Genomic DNA, 22,260 nt, shown 5'->3' with positions numbered 1-22,260 from the left:
TTATAATATTTAATAAAACATTAAATCAACATTTGAAGTTTGAGTGTAATGCTGAAAGGGTGTAATTTAATACGTTTCATAACAAAATCACATAAGAAAAACTCACGTTTCGTGCTTTATTTTGTAACTGCCACAAATAGGCAAACCTTAAAAGTTAGTACAAAGTAACAACAAGTGTGTATCCAAGCAGGCATAAGAAAACCGCAAGAAAATAATCCGCACAAAAAGTAAAGAGATCATTGTGACTGATCCACTCCAATAAAACAAATCCACTGTGTGGCTTTCCCTGATGCTGCAGCATGACAGGAAACAGCAGACAGTCTATGAAAGGTGCTTCACAAAACCCATATTTTGAGAGATAGCATAAATGTACATTAGTCAAGTTCAACTATTAAAGTGTAAGTTGGAACATGAATTTCCTCAAATCCTCATGACAACTTCCCTCACTCGACACCTCAGTGTGCAACACAGATTGTACAGCAACAGTCCAGGATGGCATCACAGGAACTTCCATCCTCTGAGTGTCATTGCCTCTTTAGTGTTTGCTTTGAGGCAGATCACAGATTTTTGCTCCTGGAGAAATAGAAATCTATGCCTCGGTCACGATGCTGTTTGGGAGTGTGAGATGGGCCTCTCTTTCCTCTGGGTGAAGGCCCTGTGCCGCTCTGGAAAAAAAAGAAAAAAAAGGGGAAATAAATATTTGCACTGATTGTGAAGGTTTAAAAGTAGACAGAGAGACAAATCTGTGATGAGGCACATAATATGAAGCCGAGATTAAGTTGGCTTTGTCTAGCTTGTGTTCGTCACCTTGCACTTAATTCACTTACTTACATTCCACCACTGTTGTATGCAGCCATAAAGGTAAAAAAAAAAGCCGCAGCATGCAATCTCACTATCCACTTCCTTTTTTTCCAAAAACACCTACTGATTTCTTGTTAACGTGTCTACTCCATTCAGGCGCCATGACGATGGGGGTGGGGTAGGTCTCATCAAGGGACACATGAGCATGTGACAGCGCAGCAGTGCTGAGGGTCCAAGGTGTGTGCACATCAGCTCCCCTGATCCCCTGCAACTCTGGAACCCACTGCCGGACGTAGTCACCCTGAAGCAGACGCATGGGTGGTGACCACGATATTATTAATAAATCAGTGACTGAAATTTCCATATGAAAACTTTGTTCCCTTTTGTACTGGTTTCATCACCGTCATGTGACAGCAACACAACCGGTGATTAAGTGTGACATTACTTGTTGTTATGCAAACAACTCCAAGCTCCAGAGAAAATGTTAAAGCAAAATGACACAAACAATTCATGCTTCTTGTCGAACTCACATTATTGTCATAGTCGAGACCTTGTTTGATCATGTTAAATTTCCTGTTCTCTCTGGGGTCATTTCCTATACCGGCGCTGTATAACCAGTTGCCATAGTTGCTGCAGACATCGTGGTCAATCTTTGAAGGGAAATTTAAAATAATGAGACTTAAAATAAAATATTTTACAACATAACAATAAAATAATTCATACATTACAATTTCACTTCTCAAAACTTGCAAACTGACTCAAACCCTGGACTAAAGTACTTACCAGAAGGTATTCAAACAACTCTGCTCCCATCCTCCAGTCCAGGCCCAGATCCTTTGTGAGGAAGCTGGCGACATTTTGCCGCCCCCTGTTGGACATGAAACCTGTCATCGCCAACTCTCTCATGTTGGCGTCCACAAAGGGAACTCCTGTTCTTCCATCTGTAATGATGAAATGTATGTAAATATTCTTAAACATACACTATACTGTTAATACACTTCTTAAAGCCACTTATTGCTATTTAATGAAGAATATTTTATAAACAATGACGGGGAAATATATGGTACAAACCTTTCCATGCATTGAAAAGCTTCATGTCCTTTTTCCATGGCACAGATTTGTCTTGAAGTCCTGAGGTAAAGTGACCCTGATATCAGCTTTACATTCATTTATAGTGCATAAAGAAAGTAAGATATAGAAACTTGAGCTAATGTTACCTTTGAGCTGAAATAGTCTGTTCCCATACTTGACAGCCACAAACTTGAAGTAATCCCTCCACAAAAGTTCAAAAATCACCCTGTAAGACAGCAGTGAAGGCGTCGGAGAGTGAAACAAATTTGTATTATTTGTGATTCAGTAGTGGTCTGTGATAAATCAATGAAAAACTGGTCATTGTTCCAAAGTACCTATACATTTGACACATTAAAGCTTTATATCATCAGCTACAGAGGCAACACCGGAACTACTGGTGAGCATTTGTACATACTTTACCGGTATGGCCCTATTATAGTGTTTATTGTTTTGTATTAAATCCATCTAAATATTCCTGTCCTTACTCCATACTCACCAGTATGTGCTCTGATTGGCTGTCCGCTCCCTCTCGTACTGCTTGATCTGGTGATAAATGTACCTGGGTGAAATGCAACCCATCGCCAGCCTGCAGAATGCCAGTGCAGCACCATTAGGGATATCTTTATGACTTACACACAACATTAAACTCTAGTAAGCTTTTAGCAGTAGAGGAAATAAAATAACACTCACCAAGGTGCAAATTTAGTGGAATAGTTTACACCGATCAAGCCATTACGAGTCTCCTTGTAAGTTGCAACTGCATCCTACAAAACAGACATTCACTATATTTATTACACCTACATAGTAGATTATACATCACTACAGGAGGTTTTTTTTTTTATTTTACTGCTTTATAAAAACAAGTTAGTGTCCATTTGTAATGAATCTTGTACTCACAGTATCCCAAAAATAGTGTTTGAGTCTGGCCAGAGCCTGACTTTCACCACCACTACAGGGGAAGGCTGAGCGAGGATCAGTCAACGGCTCTGTAAGAATAACACAGAAAAGCATTTCAGCATCAAGCTGCTTCAGTCATGTTTAGATTAGATTTAGATTAACTTTATTTATCCCACAACTGGGAAATTCATTTACCACAGCAGAACAGTTAAACAGTCCCTGATGTACACTAAGACACACAGAATCATAAAAGCTCAATCGTATACATGGAAATCGAACCAGTCTGCTCGCTGGCACTTAATGAGGAAATCTGTGCTCAGCAGTTTTTCTGTTGAATACTGAAAATAGTGGCAGTATTGATTTACTTAATTGAGCCACTCTGTAAATTGGACAATTTGTGCTTCCTAACTGGGAGCGGCATGTCAAGACATTTACACAAAAGTCAATTTAATAAGCACATAAAATCAATGTATAGGACTTTTCTGTAATTTCTCTGTACACAAAGACACAAAGGAAGAGCCCAAGAGATACTGTGTAAATCAAAACTATTTGTATTGAGCATAATAAGACATTAGGACGTTCACCTGTCTGTTGCAGCTCCTGTGCTGTGGGAACGGCTCCTTCCTCGAGCCCTGAAGGAAGAGGTTTTAACTGCTCGAGTGTTGGAAACGCAGGCCTCACCATGCTCTGGGTTTCCACTGCCTTCCTGAACTGAGTGTACACATCAGGGAGTCTAACAGACCAGAAGGAAATATTACTAGACATTCCCAGCACTTGACACTTCTTAAACTATACACTGTTAAAAAGTACAATATCCTCTATACTTTTGTTTTCAAGCAAATTACATAACAACAGGATGTTGAGCAGTGCCTTGATGTTTTGTCTTAAGCAAGCAATGTCCTCCCTCACCTAGATATGTGATGAAATGGAAGATCATCTCTGTGGTACAGTGTTGACCCCCAGCAGGTGTGAACTTTGACCTTCATCTGTGCACAGACATCCTTCACCTTTTTCTCAACATTCAGCTCTTCTGACGTTACCTGGGACATGAACACATGAAGGCCTTTGTCAGAATCACCAAACATTGCAATAAAGTTGTGATTATTAATGCTAAAAAGAGAGAAACTGTTTAGAACTACCTCTTCATGGAAAGCCACCGTGCTGACAGAGCCCAGTTGCTTGATGAGCTCGGCAACAACATCCTCTGGCTTACCCCGTCTCACCACCAGGTTGCTGTCATACAAGCGCACATGCACAAAAATAAACACACAGACGCACATACACACAAGTCCCAGTTCACAACATGCCAGGCAAGCTGCATCCTGGGTAGAGCCCCCCCCCCCCACAATCCCCTGCTGACCGGAAAAAATGATGGGAACAGTGTGTGCAGCAGACATGTTAATGTAAACATGACCCCCTATAAGCCCAGGTGTGTCCTGATCCTGTTATATCTGTATCAGTGAAATCCTAGAAAACTGAGAAGGTCTGCACTGAGCGTACGTGTAACAATAACATGACACATAAGTTCATGATCATTTTTCAAAATTTGTAAACAGATGACGGTGCTTAAGTGCTATAACAAAGACAGCTGAACTATGGGGAAAGTCTAATATTAAATAAAATTGAGGTCATATACAGGAGGATCAGTCAGCAAATGATAGTTTAATTACCTGCCCTTGTTGAGGAGTGTGTTTCTGAGGTCTCTGATACTCTCCAGTAAGAAGCGCAGGCGGAAAGGCCCAGTCTTTGGGAGGTTGTAGTTGTATGTTCCCGCATAATGTCTGGGGTCGAAGCAGTACAGTGGGACAATGTACTCTGCATTTCTTTGAGCCCAATGGAAAAGCTGCATATACAAAGTGATCATGGCTTGATTAGAGTGACAGCAAAAAATAGAAAAATAAATAAATAAAAAGAAAACACATATAACACGGTTGATTCAGTTTAAGCTGCTGTAAACCTAAAGTAAGGAAATGCATTTTCCTTGGATACAATTTTGTTTGGTAACTTCTGTCTCTTATTTTGAAAACCGTTTCCAGGAGTCGTACACGTTATGTATGATACTCTGTGGCTTGCCGAATGACTAGAGATTTTTATTTCTATCTCAACGAGTTAGGCATAATCTTACAATGTAAGAATAAAAGGCAGACCAGCAATAATATTTCTAATATAACTTCTTATGTTTTTTGGACGCATGTAAATATTGTGTTCATTTAATTTGAAAATTAAGCTCTTATTTTCATAGCTTTGTACCGGATGTGTAATTGTTGCAGCTGGCGAAACAAAAAATGGCTTGATTCTGGCAGCAAACATGCTACATAATGTTTTCAAAATGTTCTCGTAATGATGTTAACACATCAAGTGCAAAGCATTAAACACGTACCGTTAGTAGGTACGTTTACTTGTAATTTAATTAGGTTTTCTGATGTTAAATAACATCGGACTTCATAACTGGATTCATAACAGATTCACACTCTTACCTCGTTGTCGTGGAGACGCAAGTCGTTTCTCAATAAACATATAATTGTACGGGAGGTAGACATGCTCTTCGTCTTCGATAATGCTGCAGTAGTTTTGTCTGAAACAAATAACTCGCTTCGTTTCAGAGGGCTGTGTTGTGTCTCTCACCAGCGAGCTCTCTCGTGTCGAGTGTCCCCCTCACGTTTTCAGACACGACGTTACACAACGTCGGGTTTTGTAAGCTCGTTTTCTAACAGCTGCCTCAAGCTGCGAATACGTTTCTGTTGTTAGCTAATTGAGTTGCCAACCTCCAGTGCTTTCATTAATGCTTCACATTTTAAGTCTGTGTTTCATGCTATTTATTGTTTCTTTTATTTAATGTAGTTTTAATTATTTTCCACTTAGAAGGCCTGTAAGTTTTCTTCCTTTTTTGTTGTTCTTAGTAGTGTAAGACATGTTTTTGGATGTCTTAACTATTGCCTTACATATTGCTTAATTAAACTATCGAAGGGCTGTGGGTAAAACAAGAGCACGGGGACAACTTCTCTGTACAGGTCAATCCATCTTTATTCCTTTCCCGGAGAACCCCAACCTAGGAAGCCCGAACACTGACTACCCAAGTGACATCTCACCTCTTACATATCACTCCGCCACTCCTAATCATAACTCACATTACCTGCCACTAAAGTGCGCCATATTATATAGTTCCAGATTAAACTTAAACAGCAGAATACAATATTTATAAATGTAGTTACAAATAATTAAATTATGTGGACTCAAAATAATGTACAATGCAAAATAAGGCAATCTGTTGAATATGTCCTCACAAGAATAAATCTCATCTTACAGTAGTACTATAGTAATACTATGTAAGTCTAAAAGTACGTTTAAAAATGATACCGTAATATGGTCTATATCATAATGGTAATTGTTTAATCTGTTATGAGCCAGAAAAGACCAATGGTATCTTGGTTAGTTTAATTAGACATTTTTCATTTAAGATTCAGTCAAATGATTCAGTTTTCTTTTGAGGAAAATATCATGAACATAGCTTTAATACTGAAGTGAGTCAAGGTTTTTTTAATAATTAGGCCTAATTTGGATGGATGTTTGTGATAATAGTTTCGCACAAAGAACAGATAATGTCATACAAAAATGAAAGGCAACTCAATTCAATTATATTTAATAATAGAAATATCAGTTAAAAATGGTTAAAACAAAGACAGTAGCATGGTGTGGGGAAATTCGATCAGAAAATGACAGAATAAAATCACTCAGGAAATAGTCTTAGACCTTTGATTTATTAAGTTAAATGTACAAAAGATCAACGACTTGATACATTTCATGTTTCAAGGCTTTGTCATTCAGACAAAACAGACTGTCCCAATCAAAAGCCTCCCAGCCTTTTCATACTGCCTAACAGCTCTCAAAGAGACAATCATACATCCTCCTGTCTAAATCACAGTACAATCTACTGTATAACGTAGCTATTTCATCAAATAGATTTGTATATAATGTAAAAGAAATTTCATACAAAAGTGCAGAACAATATGTATTTACAGTATAATCTTTTTTTTCCATATAAAACAACTTCAGCAATTGTTGTGTGTGTTCTCTACTGAACAGCTGCTCACTTTATTAAGAAGCTTCCCGCTTTGGCAGTGAACATTTGTGTTTACAAGCAGAATCAGATAAGGCACTGACAAAGGTCTAAAAAGATTTGATCATCCGTTAAGTGCCACTGTATTACAGCTAGCCACTACACATCCAACATCAATCCCCCCAAAGTTTTATCTCATCTCCACTTACAAGAATACAGCATTTAGCCCCGTCTTTCCAACTTGACCCTTTTTGGCAACTTATATTATGCTTTATCTCACATGACATGACACATAGCAAGCTGTGCTGTCAAGTGGTCATTAAGTGACCCATTCGTATAGTGTGAAAAGCAAAGTAAAGGCATGGGGTGACTGGATTCATATTGAATTTACAATGAAAAATGTAAATGGGATGCTTCCTTCATGCTAATTTCACGATCTTTTTTTTATAGCAACATAATGTGATGTCAATGCATCTGATTTGGTCTGTGCAGTCTACTGTGCACAAAGCTGCCATAACATAGACAAGGCTACAGGGCTCTGAGGTGACAAAACAATCCAACAAGACTAATACTGTACATTAACTTAGCCTAATATCCATGAAAGCTTCTGTCTCTGCAACTTTTCTTTGGCCTTTCTGAATGGAACAAGGCTCACTGCATGGGACGCTGGAATGGATGTCACAGACTCCAACAGTACTGTTGGTATTGCTTAACAGACATTGCACACTAATGCAAAAGTTTGGTTTTTTTCTTCTTTACATTGGAACAAACTACACAATTTGTTCTTTATGAAATCATATAAAAAAATGCATCAAATAGAAAAATATCTCCTCAGTTGATTATCCTGCATGTTGGAAATATTTAAATGCATGATATCAAAAGTGCAATGTTGACAGTCCTTCTAAATGGGGTTGTGAGTGCTATGAAAATAGGGTAATACAACCCTCTAAGATGTTAAAAAAGACATTCTTACTTACAAATTCTTATTGTAAGGCGTTGACGAAAATACATTTACATTTTTTCTAGGTGACAATAGAAAACTCATCTGCTAAGATGACTTTGCATGTGGCATATAAAAATATTTTACCATCTTAATTTCACTCACAGCTAACGTCGACTGATGAGTAACTTACAGTATTATCAGATGTGATAAATCACCAGTCAGTCACAATTACATGGTGCCTGGCCATTCCTGGACACTGTTTTCTGCAGCAGTAGATGAGTGTAAAGACCCAGAAAACTTGAGACATCACTTCTCTCTCTCTCTAACGTGGGTCACTTTTCCTGCTCGATATAACAAAGCATTCTGTTGCTTGTGAGACTGCTAAGTGCTTTCTTGCCAGTCCCGTCCTGAGGGAACTCGCTGCTATGCCTTGAGGACTCTGGAGATCTGACAGCAGTCAACCTGGCCTCTCAGTGAATTATCCGGGTTGAGCTAGTTGGTGAGAAATGCAGGGGTCCTGACAAGGCAGACACTGGTGATACATGACAGGGCAGGAAGTTGGAGTGGTGCTGAGTCCTGGAGCCTGGTGACACGGGGGGGGCCCTGGGGACGGGGCGGGCCGGAGAGGAGGGGAGGCACCGGGGCCATGGAGGCCTCGCAGGCAGGGGAGGGGAAGGGGGTCCGTTAGGCCTCAGAAGCTGCCCTGGACGAACGGGTGGCTGAGCAGAACGTCTGCAGTGGGCCGCCACTTCTCCTCCACAAACACCTGCCGCAGGAAGTCCCTGCACGCGTCGGACACACCCTCTGGAAGCATGGGCTTTGTAGGCTGGGTGGCAATCTTAAAAATGGCCGCCATGGCCTCATACTCCGCCCAAGGAGGTTTCTGGGTCAGCATTTCCACAACAGTGCAAGCAACACTCCTGAGGAAAAGAGCATCCAGCAGAGCTGATTGTCAGTACATCTTATATAATCCAACATGACTAATACTGTACATTACCATAGCCTAATATCCATGAAGGCATGTGTATTTATATCATGGGATCTTTATCGTTTTACACAGCAACATTACAAATATTTTTTAGTTTTATGAATTTTTCATTGATTTATGACTGTCAACCATATTTTTAAGATTTAAACCTTTTTTTCATAGCAGTCTGTATATCGTGTTATCTCCCCTATAGGTGGAACAGTGAACATTATGAGCTTCACGAATGGAGTATTTAATAGCCAATATTTCTGTTTTCTAATACAAATTTCAGTTAGCGTTTATGTCTTGTATTTGACAGCTGTAGTAACAGTGTACTTGCTGGACTCAACTGTCTCCACCATTTGCTCGCGCACAGCACATACCACCATTAAGTTCTTCGATTTACCCCCTATCTACCTGGACGGCTTTGTTGCTACATGCACAGTATCTGTATTGCATTTAGGACAGAGCATTCATTTTGAAATTAACAACAAGGACCAAAAAGACAAAAATCTATTGATTCATATATCATATGTTCATATTAATGTGTTTTATTTTTATAGGTCTCCTGTATAGTGCTAATAACTCACACTTCTTTAACACAGTTGAATCTCAGAAAACTAACTAAGATATGCATTTGCTATTGCATTTGATTACACTATATTTAACAGGACTTCATGTTGATTTATTCAGCTCTGTGTGGTATTGACATGTTTAAAGGGATTTGCTCACATGCACACATACCTCCAACACTGTTCCCACTGAATCTATTGCTTTACCACTCAACCACAGAGATAGTTTTACTGCTTTACTAATGTGTATTTTTGTGCTGCAACAGTCTAATATCCCCTTTGGGCCTCATTACAGTTCCATCTGATCTTTTTCTTACCATACATCAGCCTTCCGGCCGTATCCCTCCCCGTTGATGACTTCAGGACTCATCCAGTAGGGGGTGCCCGTGACAGACTTGATTCCTGTACCAGACATGCAGATGGTCTGGATACGTTTGCTGGCTCCAAAGTCTCCCAGCTTCACGTTCCCCGAGGAGTCTCTCAGGATGTTAGCACCTGGTGGAACGAAGCAAAATGAGCTCAGAATTATTCAAGAGTCTCTCGAGGACTGTCAATATCCTTTAAGGTGTACTTTGACAGTTTGGAAGTTCAATTAATGCAGTTGGCCATTACAGTGCCTGTGCCAGCACTTCAACTGACAGAGCAACCTGAGGGGGAAGGCAGACTTTTCCTATGGCTTGACAAGTCCGGGATTGATGGAACACTTGCAGACTTATTTTTAAAAATGCCAAAAGTATACCGTTCAGTGAGCTTCATATAAATACTCCGCTGACTCAACTCTACAAACACGATGAAGTTTATCTTTCTTTCACTGTTCTCACATCGGGGAAATGCCTCCCGGATTTACACAAATTAGAAAAAATAAAATACTGAATAAACTGTCTGTTCCACATGGATCGAACCCCAGCACCCTTCTGCCTCCTTCCTTAGTAATTTTCCAACATGTAGCTGTGTCTATCCCATTTCCTTCAGACGCTCTACTTGTTTGATCAGTGACTAATGTACACCACTCAACACTCACTTTCCACACCCACCAGAGGGCACGGGGGTGACGAGAAGAGATTGAGACGACCAAAGCCGTAACCCTTCACTCTTTACTTCTCACTTCAACGATCTGTTTCCACTGCCTGTACATTTGTCGTGAGGATGTGAGACTCTCCAATAAATCACGTTAACTACATTTAAGGTTTTGTTTGGCTCTCTGAAACATTACATTCACAGAAACTTTATAGCCTAATGTCATTGCTGCAATGCCAAGCTTCATCTGAAAAACCGCATGTGCTGACAGCTTCTTCTTTTTTTTTTTCTTACTGCAAACAGAAGAGCTCTTGTGTGGTGGGATGAGCACGCAACATATATTACACATGAAGAGCATTTATAAGTGAAAAATCCCACCCACATACATTCTCATAGAGCCCAGCTATGTCCTGTGAGACATACTATATTTTTTTCCCCACCAGACGGTATATTTCCCTCTTCTTGGCCGTGGTTGAACAAAGCAGTGACTCCCAAAGCTGTGGGCAGCCAGACTAAAGCCTTTCCATCCGGTGTTGAACATTTTTAGACTGGACGATTTCACCAGCATGAAGCCTAATATATCTCAAAGGGGAGTTCAAAATAGCACATTTTTCCAGGCTCATTCTGCAGACGATGAATAACTAAATGAGGAAATGTCAAAGAGAATAAAATGAATGAATCTGTAGTTTCCTCAGCAACAGTTGCTGCAATATGAACCGTAAAGATGTCTCACTTGCTGTTTACACACTGTGTCTCAAGTGTGGGTGTGCGCTGGTTATAAATCCAATTAACAACCTATCCTGACCTTCGCAAGCTATCTCTTTCTGTTACCTTTGATGTCTCTGTGTACAATCATGTTGCTGTGCAGGTAGGAGACTCCTTGGAGGATCTGTCTGGTGTATCTCCTTGTCACCTTCTCTGTCAGTGCCCCATAGGCTTTAAGCTGGTCCTTTATTGAGCCCTGGAGAGACAGCGACACAGAGAGAAAAACAGGAAGCCAGTGAGAGAGTGAGCGGAACTCAGAAAGGTTGAGAAATGCATTTATGATCTTTATATTGGCTGCATTGTCAGCTAATATTACTGTCACAGCTGTAGTGAATAAAAATTTTGGAGTGTTGTGCATGATGGAGGTGAAATGGTTCAGTGTCTGGTGTGATTTTAAGGAAAATGTGGTTGTTTTAGCTGAAGAGGATTTATTTTGTTTTGTTTTTTTTTTCTTTTTTGTGAATGTAGACTCCAAGCCAAGTTTCAAGTACAATAACCAAGCAAATAAACATACAATGCACAGAGAGAAATCTGCTTGATTTTGAGTCCAAACACCTCCAATCTCCTGCATTTCCTTTCATTTCCTGTTTTCATTTCCTCATGAGGAAATTGCAGAAGCAAAGACCTGATCCAGTAACACCTGTGACGCACTTTTGGACTCTCGTGCAGTGAAAACAAAAACTTCTCCCGCTTCAGTTTCAGCTGTCAACAAGACACCTCAACAGCTCTCCGGCCCTGTTGGCCAGGCCAGACCACCCCCCCACCCACCCACCCCCCCTCCCCACAACTTCCACCCCCTCGAGCCACTAAAGTGTTATCGGTCAACCGCAGCGGTGCAGCCGTGCTGAGCAGTCACACACAAACTTGGCTCTGTCCCCTCCGCATTTGCTTCTGCCAGATTTCCAGCGAAACATAAACATTTCCAATTTCCAGACAATGTGTGACTAAGACACTCAATGCAACTCAGAAAAAAAAAAAAAAAAAGCATAAAAAAAAAAAAGCTTAGGAAATATTAAAAACAGGCTCAGGGACAGGGTCCACAGGCGACAGCAGCTCATTAAGACGCTCATTTAGCGAGAAAATGATCTCATAAACTGAGCTGTTCTGCTGACATCAACCGCTGAGGACATGTTTGTTGACAGCTGGTGACATTTCAAAATTGGTTTTTAGCAGATGTGGCTTGTATGGGTTTGATTTGATGTTGTTGTTTTAAAAAAGTCTGTGTACCTATTGCTGCAGCCAAAACAACTTAAACTCTGACATTCACAGACGTTATTCATTATTATAGCTGCATCAAACTTTCACGACGACAATGTGACTTTGATCAATTCAAATGACATGCCCTGCAGAGTACGCACCCCTGGCATAAACTCAACAAAAATAGTGAGTTTTCTCTGCTCCAGGTCCCGAAGACAACCATAGTACTGAACGATCCTCTCATGACGTAAATTCTTCAGCAGCTGAATCTCACACTCCAGAGCATTCACCTCCTGCAGAGAAAAACAACCACAGAAAAACAGGAATTGAATTGAGGTCATCAGAAAGCTACTATGCTCTCAAATCATGAAATCACTGTCTTATGCTCTAAACTACATGCAGTCAGTGACTAATTCCACACAGATGTGAGCTGTTCTCTCTCACCTTGCTGGTTTCTTGACAGTCAGGATCAAAGGGCACCTGCTTGGCGGCCAGCTCGCGTCCCGTGTCAGCGTCATAGCAGAGGTAGACCTCCCCGAACGCCCCGCGCCCCAGGAGCTTTCCTTGTCGCCAGTTGACTGGCGCCCGCGGTGCTGCAGAAACAAAACACCAGATTATGAAAAACCCACCAGTAATTCATTTTGTTGCTAAACTCCCAGAGGCAGACAGATCAACTTTGATATACTGATTTGAGCAAACATTAACTCTAAAGCATGCGTCAAAATCCACCACAAAATCCGACTGTAACTCGCACAGTAACTTCACTGAAACCAGGCGTCAAATCCACCGCAGGGTTGTTGTTCAATAAATTCCCACCGCAGACCCTCTCAGAGGGAGAAACCCCAGATATGAGTCAAACCGCGCTCAGCCTACACAAAGTTGTCAAAACCTAGAAAGATCATCTCAACGACTCTCATCCTCACAGACCCAGACTCTGAGGCTTTGTTTTTGGTATTAACAGGCGTCTTTGTGGCCGGGTTAGACGGTTTGGTCGTGTGTGGGTGAGAAGGACACCGGAGGCTGACACGTCGGCCACAGACTGCTGAGCTGGGCTTTCATTTCATGACAAAGACAGTTTCTGGGCAAACAGCAACCGTATGCTGAATGAGGACAGATGTGATTAGTGAGCCTGTGACGAGGGGAATTTTGCCTGCTGTGACGTACAGTATTACTGTACATTATTTCCTCCCTCCCTCTCAACATCTACTACTAAAGAACTAAAACATGTTTGACAACCATAGAGTGTTTAATTGAAAAGAGATTATCCCTGTTTTATCTCTTTCCATAACGGCGTAACACATTTAAAACTCTAGACATTACAGTGTGTTTGACTTTGTCCTTCGTAAGCAATTTATTCAAAGAACAACACCACCCTCACATACTCTCACACTGACATATATCATCAGTTTGCCTTGTTCCTTGGTGTTGGATTTTGTGCTGCAACCACAAAAACACATTCTCTTTTCAGTCCCTTACTTTGAGATATATAACCATGTTTTCTATAAACACTTATGTCATGTAAAAACCAGAACGTACATGAACTATGCCTGAATAAAATGCATTTTAAAACTGGCAAAATCAAATCAAAACGATTTTTAACTATTCTCTGCCAGCTCGATTGATAGATTGTTGTAGGAGGAAAATCTATTATCAAAGCCTGCAAACGTTGACGACTCGACATACAATGAATACAATATACATATGGTTGTATATACATATTATATTATGAGGTTTATGGCACTAAAGTATTGAGGTTCGATGTTCGGCTCTGCTCTTGACATGCAGATCAAAACAACAGGCCTGAACTTTGTGTTTACGTCTCTGGGTTAAGAGTGAGGGGTTTAATTTGTCTGATTATCCACAGGAACCAGACAAATGCAACAGCAATCAACAACAAAGGCCCAGAAACACAGTTTATTTAACAGTGTTTATGTGTTTGGGGGGTGAAATTTTCCTCCCCACTCCTTAGTTGCTTCTCTGTTCCTCGATTTCAAAGTGTTTAAGATTTTAGGAGAACTACTCACACTTGGCTGTACCACGCTGGCAGCTTTTGTCAGTGGTGCGACCCAGCGAGCGCAGGTCGCTGTACTGCAGCGTACTGTCTCCATTATAACTGCGTGTGCGACTGGAGGGAACCAGCTGGAACAGGTTCTCCTGCGGCATGAAGCTCCGGGGAAGTGTCCTACGACCTGAAAACACATACATAAAAAAAAAATTAAAAAAGAGACATATTATTGACTTTACATGCACTGGCCACTGCAACTTTTTGTTTTTTTACTGTGAATGATTTTTACACAGTTTTCACAAAGTTACTTTACAGGTGTTGTGCATAAAGCGAGCTCTCGGCCAAGACTTAGGGCCAGCTAGAGCAGAGTGCCTCTCGCCACTCGGTCCCACTTCCCCTCAGACAGGAAGCAGGGCGCTGTGTTTTTATACAAGTTCGGGTTCACCACAGGGAAACGTAAATCATTGCTAGCCAAGGTTAGCCTCTGAGTAAGCAATTACTAGCAGCTGCCTGGAACAGCAAGCCAGCACTTCGTGTACCAAATCTGCACAATCTACTATCTACTAGAAAGTGCCAAAGCAGATGAGAAAAACTAAAATATTTCATCTGGAAGTAGAATGAAGTGAATGTGAGGAAGAGGCACTGTAAGGAATGAGATCCTATATTATCTATCTAGAGTTTAAAAAGTGGTGTGTGTCTGTGTTGTCCTCTTGAACCACAGTAACATATCTGTTTAATCTGTGTAATAACAGTGTTGTTGTTTCTTACGGTCTCCATAATCCTTGCTGCGATTGGGCAACTGGAACTGGCGAGGGAAAGTCCCTCCTTTCCCATGGCGACCTGAAGAGGGAGCAGTGAGACAGAGCTGTCAGTTAGGAAGTAGTTAAAGCCTCAGCAACTCACATTATTGAGTTTTATACATTGAATTTTCATTGTATAGTTACAATACTTCCCAGATTACAGCTGTGAGTCTTTTTTTCACTTTTCAGAAACAATAATGCAGGTTTGATTGCTTCGAGCTGGTGAGACACTGCTGCACGGACATACTGACGTGTAATAAGGCTAACAGAAGTTCACATTTCAACTTCTGAGAGACACTACATTGCTTTTGCTCATCTTGGCATGTCAAATCAAAGTCAAGTTCAAAACCAGCAGAATGGAAGACAGCTTTTCACACACTGAACAGAGCTGTTGTATCGCCTCACTGCAGCCAAGAGAGAAACTGAAAACAGCTCATGTACGCTAGGTTAGCCTTAGCTCTGAACCCAGTGGAGCAGTAACTAAAGGCAGGTGGGGAGCAGTGCTGACGCAGGCGAGCACTGACACTCACTCTCTCACAAACACACACACACACACACACGCACACTAAATGGAGAGCGGCGGAGCCACTTGCAATTGAAAACAGCTGTTCTGTCAGATGACTGCCTCCCCTTTTTTGTGGCCGTATCCCATGGAGACGGGAGTTATTTTTTGTGTTTGGCAGCGCGGGATGGAGAGGAAAAATCTACTCACAGGGAATGGTAAACAAATACTGTAGCCCTCAGCAGGAAGGGCCACACAGCTTTACATCAGGGAGGGGAGTGTGTGTAGGCACGTGCATGCCAGCGTGCCCAAGGGAGTCCTCCAGTACTGCTGGTGCAGCTATATGAAGCTCCCATGCTCCCAGTGTGTGTATACAATGTGCAGCACTCCCTTTTTACTTTACAGCAGTGGGGTGGCGCATGAGAAGAAGAAAATGACCAGATTGGGAGAGCTGCTCCACTGTTCACAAGGATTAGTGTGGCGTTATCTGTCATCCTGCTCTATTTGATCTGGGTTCTGAAGGAAAGGGGACAGACATAGAGACCCGAGGGACAAGGAATAGACGGGCAGGGGGGCATCAAGAGGCGAGGGGACGGTGCAGGGAAGTGATCATGAAAAGACAGGAAAACAGAAATGTACTTGGAACTGGAAGGAGACGAAGAGGGGAGATGGGAGACACAAAAGGGGAATGGAGATGGAGAAAGGCTACGCAGAGGAGAGTGTGATGAGAGTTATGATAGTATCGCGCTCCTTTCATCACCTCATGAGACACAAGAAATATAACCAATATATTAAATATCTTCCAATGACCCATTCCTCATTTTAAGTATGCACTCCTAGATAAAACCATCAAATAATATCATCTCCCTCCTCATTAGTATTTAGGTAATCAGGAGCTACAGGAACAGAGCTTTTAGTTCTGTTTCTGTGAAACTGATTGTGTGGCTATAATTACCACAGAACAAAAAAATACAAACAGACAAAAACTTTTTTCTAATAACGAACAAGCTTTTTGCACCTCTTTTTATCTTTCTGTAGTGTTTGAGTTGAAAATTAACACTAGGGGAGGGAAGCAATTTTTAGAACGGCTGCAGATTTCTCCTCTCTTACCTTTGTATTCATAGTTGAGGTTCAGGTAATTATTGTCACGGTTGTTCTGTGAGAAAGGAGGGCTGAAATGACAAGAGAACAAGAGGGGAGGTACTGAATTAGAGGAGATAAGCTGAAAGTTGAGATTAACAATAAGAAAGTGAAAGTGAAGTGCATGGTGCTGAATTCCTAAACTGGCAGTGAAACTATAATTTTATGATTAAATGTGCTGATGAACACCCCCATTTTTCCAGTTTTTATTGAAATTTGAGCAGTTCAAAACCCTTACCTTATAAATATAACCTTAAATAACCTTAAATGGTACAAAGCTAAGTAAACTGCCCGAGGTAAATAAAAGTTTAGGTCACCAAAAACTGAAAAATCATGTACATTTCATTTCCATTCAAGCTTTGAAAGTTAATGCCAGCAGTTCCTACGGGTTGATGACTTACAAACCCTCTGTCTGTTTAAAGAGAGTGTTGGAAGAAACTGTGTTACTCCACCCTCTGATGCATTATGTTGCATTGGGACAATAGTGTACTGCGTGTTTTACTGTATATTTCTATCAGAATGGTGACAGACTGGTTGGTCAGAGGTTCATCCTGCAGCAAGATAATGACCCCAAAGATTAGAAGAAAAGAACCAGACGGTGGAAGAGGAGCACAGTCTCCAGACTTCAACCCCATGGATCTGGTTTGTGTTCAGCTGCTGAATGAGTCAAAATTTTAGATTAAATTTAGGATTTAATTTTCCATGATTCCTTTTATAAAAATGTTATTATTTCTTTGTTCTATGCGTTCATTTCAGAGTACACTGAGACATCACACTGTGTTACTTTCAAATGTAAAATGGAAGTGATCTAAAACTTTTGACTGGTCTGTGTATATCCAACCCCCAGCCTCCCACTCTCCCACTCTCCCTGGCCGTCTGTGGCCGGCCCTGCCCCGACGACCCGAAAGAGAGTGACGTCTCTGTTGACCGCAGGGCGGCGTGGGGCCACGAGACCCTGGATAAGGGGCACGCATGCCCGCTCGCAGGGAAAAGTTCCATGCACTCGTTTCCTGCCATTGTTCTGCAGCCTGGAGCCCAGATAAGCCTCGTGCAGGTAGAGCTGCTTCCGTCCTACTCTCGCTTGCTCTCTCTCTTGCTCTAACTCTAAGTCTTGCTCACTTTCTTTTCCCTATGATTCATGTTCAATCTTTTCACTCTTCAGCCCTTCCACTTTACTCTCACTCTTTCACCGCTTTCTGGTTCAGTTTTCCCCTCTCATTCAGCATGTTCTTGCTCACTCTTTCACATCTCCCACTCAGTCTCTGTTTCTCTCTCCAATGATAACGGAGGAATCCAGGCGTCCAGATAAGAGTTTTGTCGCCATGGCAACAGCAAAGCGACCTGATTCCTTTTCCACATAGGCAGCCCAGGCAGGGTCAGGCAGCTTTTAACCTTTAACACCTCCTCGGGTTGCTTCTGTGTGTGTGTGTGTGTGTGTGTGTGTGTGTGTGTTTGCAACACACTCCAAATGTGTTAACGGGCCCCAACGCTGTGATGCAAACCGAGTCTGATATCTCTGCAAATAACGCCAGTCAGCAGTAAGAGTGTGTACATCACAGACGGGGGTCATAAATCAAACACACATGCTTCATGATGACTCACCTGTCAAGTGCTTGATCTATTGATTGACAGCTGTTGGACAGTGAATTGTCTGCGCTCCCAAAGGGATCCAAAATCTGGTAGATATAATAACACAGAGAGATCAAGTGTCACAGAGCTTGCAATCATGGGGGGGGGGGGGACACGACAATTGCAGTACATTTTCTTCTGAGCAGTAACTCCTGCATTCGTGTACTACTATTATTAAAACACAGTATTTCATTCATGGGTATAATGAGAGAAAAAAAAACTGTATAAAGTTTTATAAATCTGTCATAAATGAAGAAGTGTGTGTTGCTGACACGTTTCTGATAATATCTCAACAACAAATGGTCAAAAGGTCAGTCCACTCACCGCTGAACAGAGCCCCTGTTTCTTCCTGCCTATTTTCTAAGAGATGATTTATCTTGGTTGCGGAGGACTAACTTTTTTTGTGCTACACACATTAATACATGATAGGAAACAAGATCTTAATACGATCCCTGTTAAAAAAAAACCCCGTAAACTTCTCCTTTTAAACAACTAACAGTTAAATAAAGGAGACTGACTCAGGCAAGAAGTCTGAAAATGAATGACTATCCTCTGCTTTTCTTTTTTGGTAAGTGGCCATGACAAGCATGGCTCTCCTGAGATGTCCCAGTGAAAAATAATGGACATGTCAGATGCAAACAAAGTCACTACAAATGAGTCCAACAGAGGAAAAGAAGAAGTCAGGCCTCTGTTGTGTTAAAATAACACACATCACAAAGTGATTTCTTCTGTGTACGCCTGGGTCGCTAGCCAAAGTCATGAGAGTAAGTCACTACAGTGCATCAACATGGACTGAAGTTATAGCATGTTGATACAGTAGGCTAAGTTTTTGTTTGGTTATATGAAGTAAGACGACTGATTACAAGAAAATTTTACATAGAACTGCATTAAATCGCACCTCCAGCCAATCATAAAGGAGTGTTTATCCAGAGCCTGGTTTAATAATAAGGCTTTTTAATTGTCTTTTTTCCTCTGCATAGGCTCTTACATTCTGGTCCAGGGTCTCAGGGATGAACTCCCCTTCACTGTGGATGCTGGTGTAAGAGCCCTGGCGGGCGATCTGCTGCTGCTCCTCGGGGACGCTGCCTGGAGGTGGGGACGTCCGACCTGTGTGGAGGGAACCTGGGAAAAGCGAAGTGAGGAAAGCCAGAACAGGAGGCAGCGAGTCGAAGAGGGAAATGTAGGGATTAGGTGCACAGAAGGGAGCAGAAATGTAAAAGTTGGAGAACAAAAGGAGAGATTGAGAGGTGAAGGCGAGAAGGAATGGAGGGCGTATGAGGGAGAGATGAGGAAGAGATGAAAACGAGGGGCAGAGGGGAGAAAAAAGCGTTGCGGTGTTATTCATGGGTACAAGTTCAACTGTGCCAGGACTACGAGAGATGATTTACTAAACCACACTGCCGCCACCTCTAACCTCAATTACTGTGACAAACGCCCCCCCCCCCTCAGCTGAGCTACAGCGGAGACTGAGCACTCGTCCTTGACACATTGAGAAGACCTACTGAAACTCTGACTATTGCTGACTGCACAGGCAGGGATACTGAGAAAGGGGCCAGGATACTAAGACGTATAGGAGGGGACTGAGTAAACAGTCTAAATTTTGACAGAGAGCTAAAATTCCAACTCCTTTCTCTTCACACATCAGTTTCTTTCTGCCTCTCTCCCTCTCTCCATCCCCTCCTGCTGCTATACGTCACTGAGGTACTCGGGGCTCACATCACATCTTCACTCAACCATCCACTGTGACCGCTCTCCTGTCACCTTTCATCTGCCACCACTCCCTCCACTTCCATCTTTCAGCCTTCTCCTTCTTCTGACTCGCGGCTGGCGGGGGAATTGACAGAGAGCGGGTAATTCTATACAATTTATATGAGTCGGGATGGTGACAGCGCTGATGTTACTGGAGCTACGTGAGAAAGATTGGCGCTGACAGCAATCATAAAGTGTTTTCAGCTGCTATGTGAAAATGCAAATGCGACGCAGAAGTGAGCGCCGGTTGTTTCTGCATGTGTCTTAGCTCGAGATATGACTGAAACATTGACCTTTCTGGATAGACCTGATATAAGGGGACTGAAAAGATTCAGACATGGGAGACGGGGGAGGAGGGGAGGAGGGGCTCAGTATTTCGCAGAGCAAAAATAAACCTTCATGCTGTGTTACCAAACAAGCCAGGAGGGACAACAGAACTGGAGTGTGCCGTGTTACGGAGCCGTGAAGTGTGACATGACAAGAAAAGGACCTTTATCTGTCTTAAAGGAATAGTTTGACATTTTGGGATTTCTTGCAAGAGTTAGGTGAGAAGATTGAAACCCCGTCTCATATGCTTGGGTTAAATATGAAGCTACAGCTGAATGGCAAACCACCTGGAAACACGGGGGAAACAGCTGGCTTGGCTCTGTCCAAAGGTTCAAAAAAAAAAAAAAAAAAAAATCCAATGTATTTATTTCATCTGTAGGAAACCAAGAAATAGTCGAGCTCATAACCTGCTGTAAAAACCACAACATGCTATTTTCACACTTTGGCTTTTCTTCTAATGAAACACACAAGATTTACTTTAAATTGTTAATTCGTGAACTGTAGTAGCCCACTGCTGGTAGTCGGAGTTTGTTACTTTTGGGACAGAGGTAAGCTAGCAGTTTCCCCTATTTACAATCTTTATGCTAAGCTAACATGTCGCTGGCTGTAAATTTATATTCAAACGACATTCACGAGTAGTTGTGTCAATCTTTCTATATGACTCTCAGCAATAAAGTGAATAGGCAGATGTCAAACTATGCCTTTAACATCCACTTTTAATACAACAACTTCAGAATCAAAGCTCTTAACCGATCAAGGTGAGGATGCAAACAGGGAGCTGCTTGGTATGAGAGCAGAAACTCGTCCTTGCTTTGACCTGTCTTCTCTTTGGCTGTTAAAGTTGTCACTTTCACCTCCAATTTGCATTTTTCTGTCCAGACAAAGCATACCCCTCATCCTGCCATTAACATTCCTATGACACTGGCATCACTCCGTGTTGTAAATGGACACTGACAGGCCACCCTTGAGGTTTTAGCAGGGGGGGGCAAGAAACCTTGACGTCAGCAAGATTTGGATGTGCTTTTTTTGCTTTGCTGCATCCTCTCTCTTTCCTCCTACTCTGATTGATAAAAAAAAAAAAAAAGAAATGTGTAGAACCTGCGTCTAACAACTCCTCTGATCAGCCAGTTCGCCTGTGATTCTGCATTTCTCTGTGCCAGCTCACCTGTCGAGTGTTTGCGCACCCTCTCTGACCCCTTGAGCAGGGAGCCCTTCAAATCTCCCAGTGACCGCGATGATCTCATCTCGCTCTGTTTGTCCCTGCTGTTCACCTGTAGGTACTAAAAAGGGGAAATGCATAGGAAGTAGGAGAAAAGGGAGAAAGGGAAATCAGGATCGAAAGAGGAAGCGAGGGCAGCATTACATCATTGTCCATTTACATCATCACATCAGCGAATGAAGTTTGCTTCCTCTAAGTTACTGTTTTCAGCAAACAGCGGCGCTGACGATTTCGTCTCCACAGTGTGACTACTTCACACAGCTGAGTAAAAACCGTCAGCATGTGACTAACTTTCACCTGCTTCTTACCATGGTTGTTATGGATACAATTTACACAGCGACAAAGCACAATGACTGAATCTCTGTATGACATCATGACATACATTGTATGTGCTTGTACAGATGCTGCTCTTAAAAACTATCTACATAGCATAGTGCACATTGTTAGGGACTAACATGGTTGTTCTTGGGGGTCTTCAGCAGTATCCTGAGCAACCCGTTGGTCCCCGAGCTGCAGCCCAGTGTCAGCACCGCCTGATCCAGGTCCTCCTGGGTCTTAAGGGGCAGCAGCAACTGAAAGGACAAGAAAACATAACATATAGC

General features: G+C 41.9%; 2 protein-coding genes across 2 annotated transcripts in view; both read right to left on the bottom strand.

The window, feature by feature from the left end:
• Positions 1 to 102: 102 nt before the first annotated feature.
• Positions 103 to 5,650, bottom strand: cry-dash (cryptochrome DASH). The gene is made up of 14 exons (XM_056364405.1): positions 5,247 to 5,650; positions 4,440 to 4,612; positions 3,909 to 4,002; positions 3,679 to 3,809; positions 3,354 to 3,502; positions 2,770 to 2,858; positions 2,563 to 2,636; positions 2,369 to 2,458; positions 2,019 to 2,098; positions 1,873 to 1,932; positions 1,585 to 1,742; positions 1,332 to 1,451; positions 926 to 1,102; positions 103 to 665 (listed from the first exon to the last, which is right to left on the bottom strand). Exons 1-14 carry the CDS (start codon positions 5,307 to 5,309, stop codon positions 558 to 560), a joined length of 1,566 nt encoding a protein of 521 aa, XP_056220380.1. The 5' UTR covers positions 5,310 to 5,650; the 3' UTR covers positions 103 to 557.
• Positions 5,651 to 6,508: 858 nt separating this feature from the next.
• map3k22 (mitogen-activated protein kinase kinase kinase 22) overlaps positions 6,509 to 22,260 on the bottom strand; it is a 38,011-nt gene continuing 22,259 nt past the window's right edge. Inside the window, 13 exon segments of the mRNA XM_056364243.1 lie at positions 6,509 to 8,485; positions 8,488 to 8,689; positions 9,626 to 9,803; positions 11,157 to 11,286; positions 12,449 to 12,580; positions 12,732 to 12,880; positions 14,312 to 14,476; positions 15,061 to 15,132; positions 16,705 to 16,766; positions 18,337 to 18,410; positions 19,352 to 19,485; positions 21,605 to 21,719; positions 22,114 to 22,230. Of these exon segments, the coding sequence (XP_056220218.1) occupies positions 8,240 to 8,485; positions 8,488 to 8,689; positions 9,626 to 9,803; positions 11,157 to 11,286; positions 12,449 to 12,580; positions 12,732 to 12,880; positions 14,312 to 14,476; positions 15,061 to 15,132; positions 16,705 to 16,766; positions 18,337 to 18,410; positions 19,352 to 19,485; positions 21,605 to 21,719; positions 22,114 to 22,230 (1,776 nt within the window). The 3' untranslated portion in view covers positions 6,509 to 8,239.

Source organism: Seriola aureovittata, chromosome 20 (assembly GCF_021018895.1).
Source record: "Seriola aureovittata isolate HTS-2021-v1 ecotype China chromosome 20, ASM2101889v1, whole genome shotgun sequence".
NCBI lineage: Eukaryota > Metazoa > Chordata > Actinopteri > Carangiformes > Carangidae > Seriola > Seriola aureovittata.
The sequence above is the reverse complement of the archived record's forward strand: the minus strand, read 5'-3'. Positions and strand labels throughout refer to the sequence as shown.

What these genes read in the sequence shown, in the direction of transcription:
- cry-dash (XM_056364405.1), bottom strand. Translation starts at nt 5,309, where the DNA reads ATGTCTACCTCCCGTACAATTATATGTTTATTGAGAAACGACTTGCGT. An exon ending in CAGACTATTTCAGCTCAAAG is followed by an intron (nt 1,933 to 2,018) that starts GTAACATTAGCT and finishes ACTTTACCTCAG; the next exon opens with GACTTCAAGACAAATCTGTG. An exon ending in GTCTCGACTATGACAATAAT is followed by an intron (nt 1,103 to 1,331) that starts GTGAGTTCGACA and finishes CGTCTGCTTCAG; the next exon opens with GGTGACTACGTCCGGCAGTG.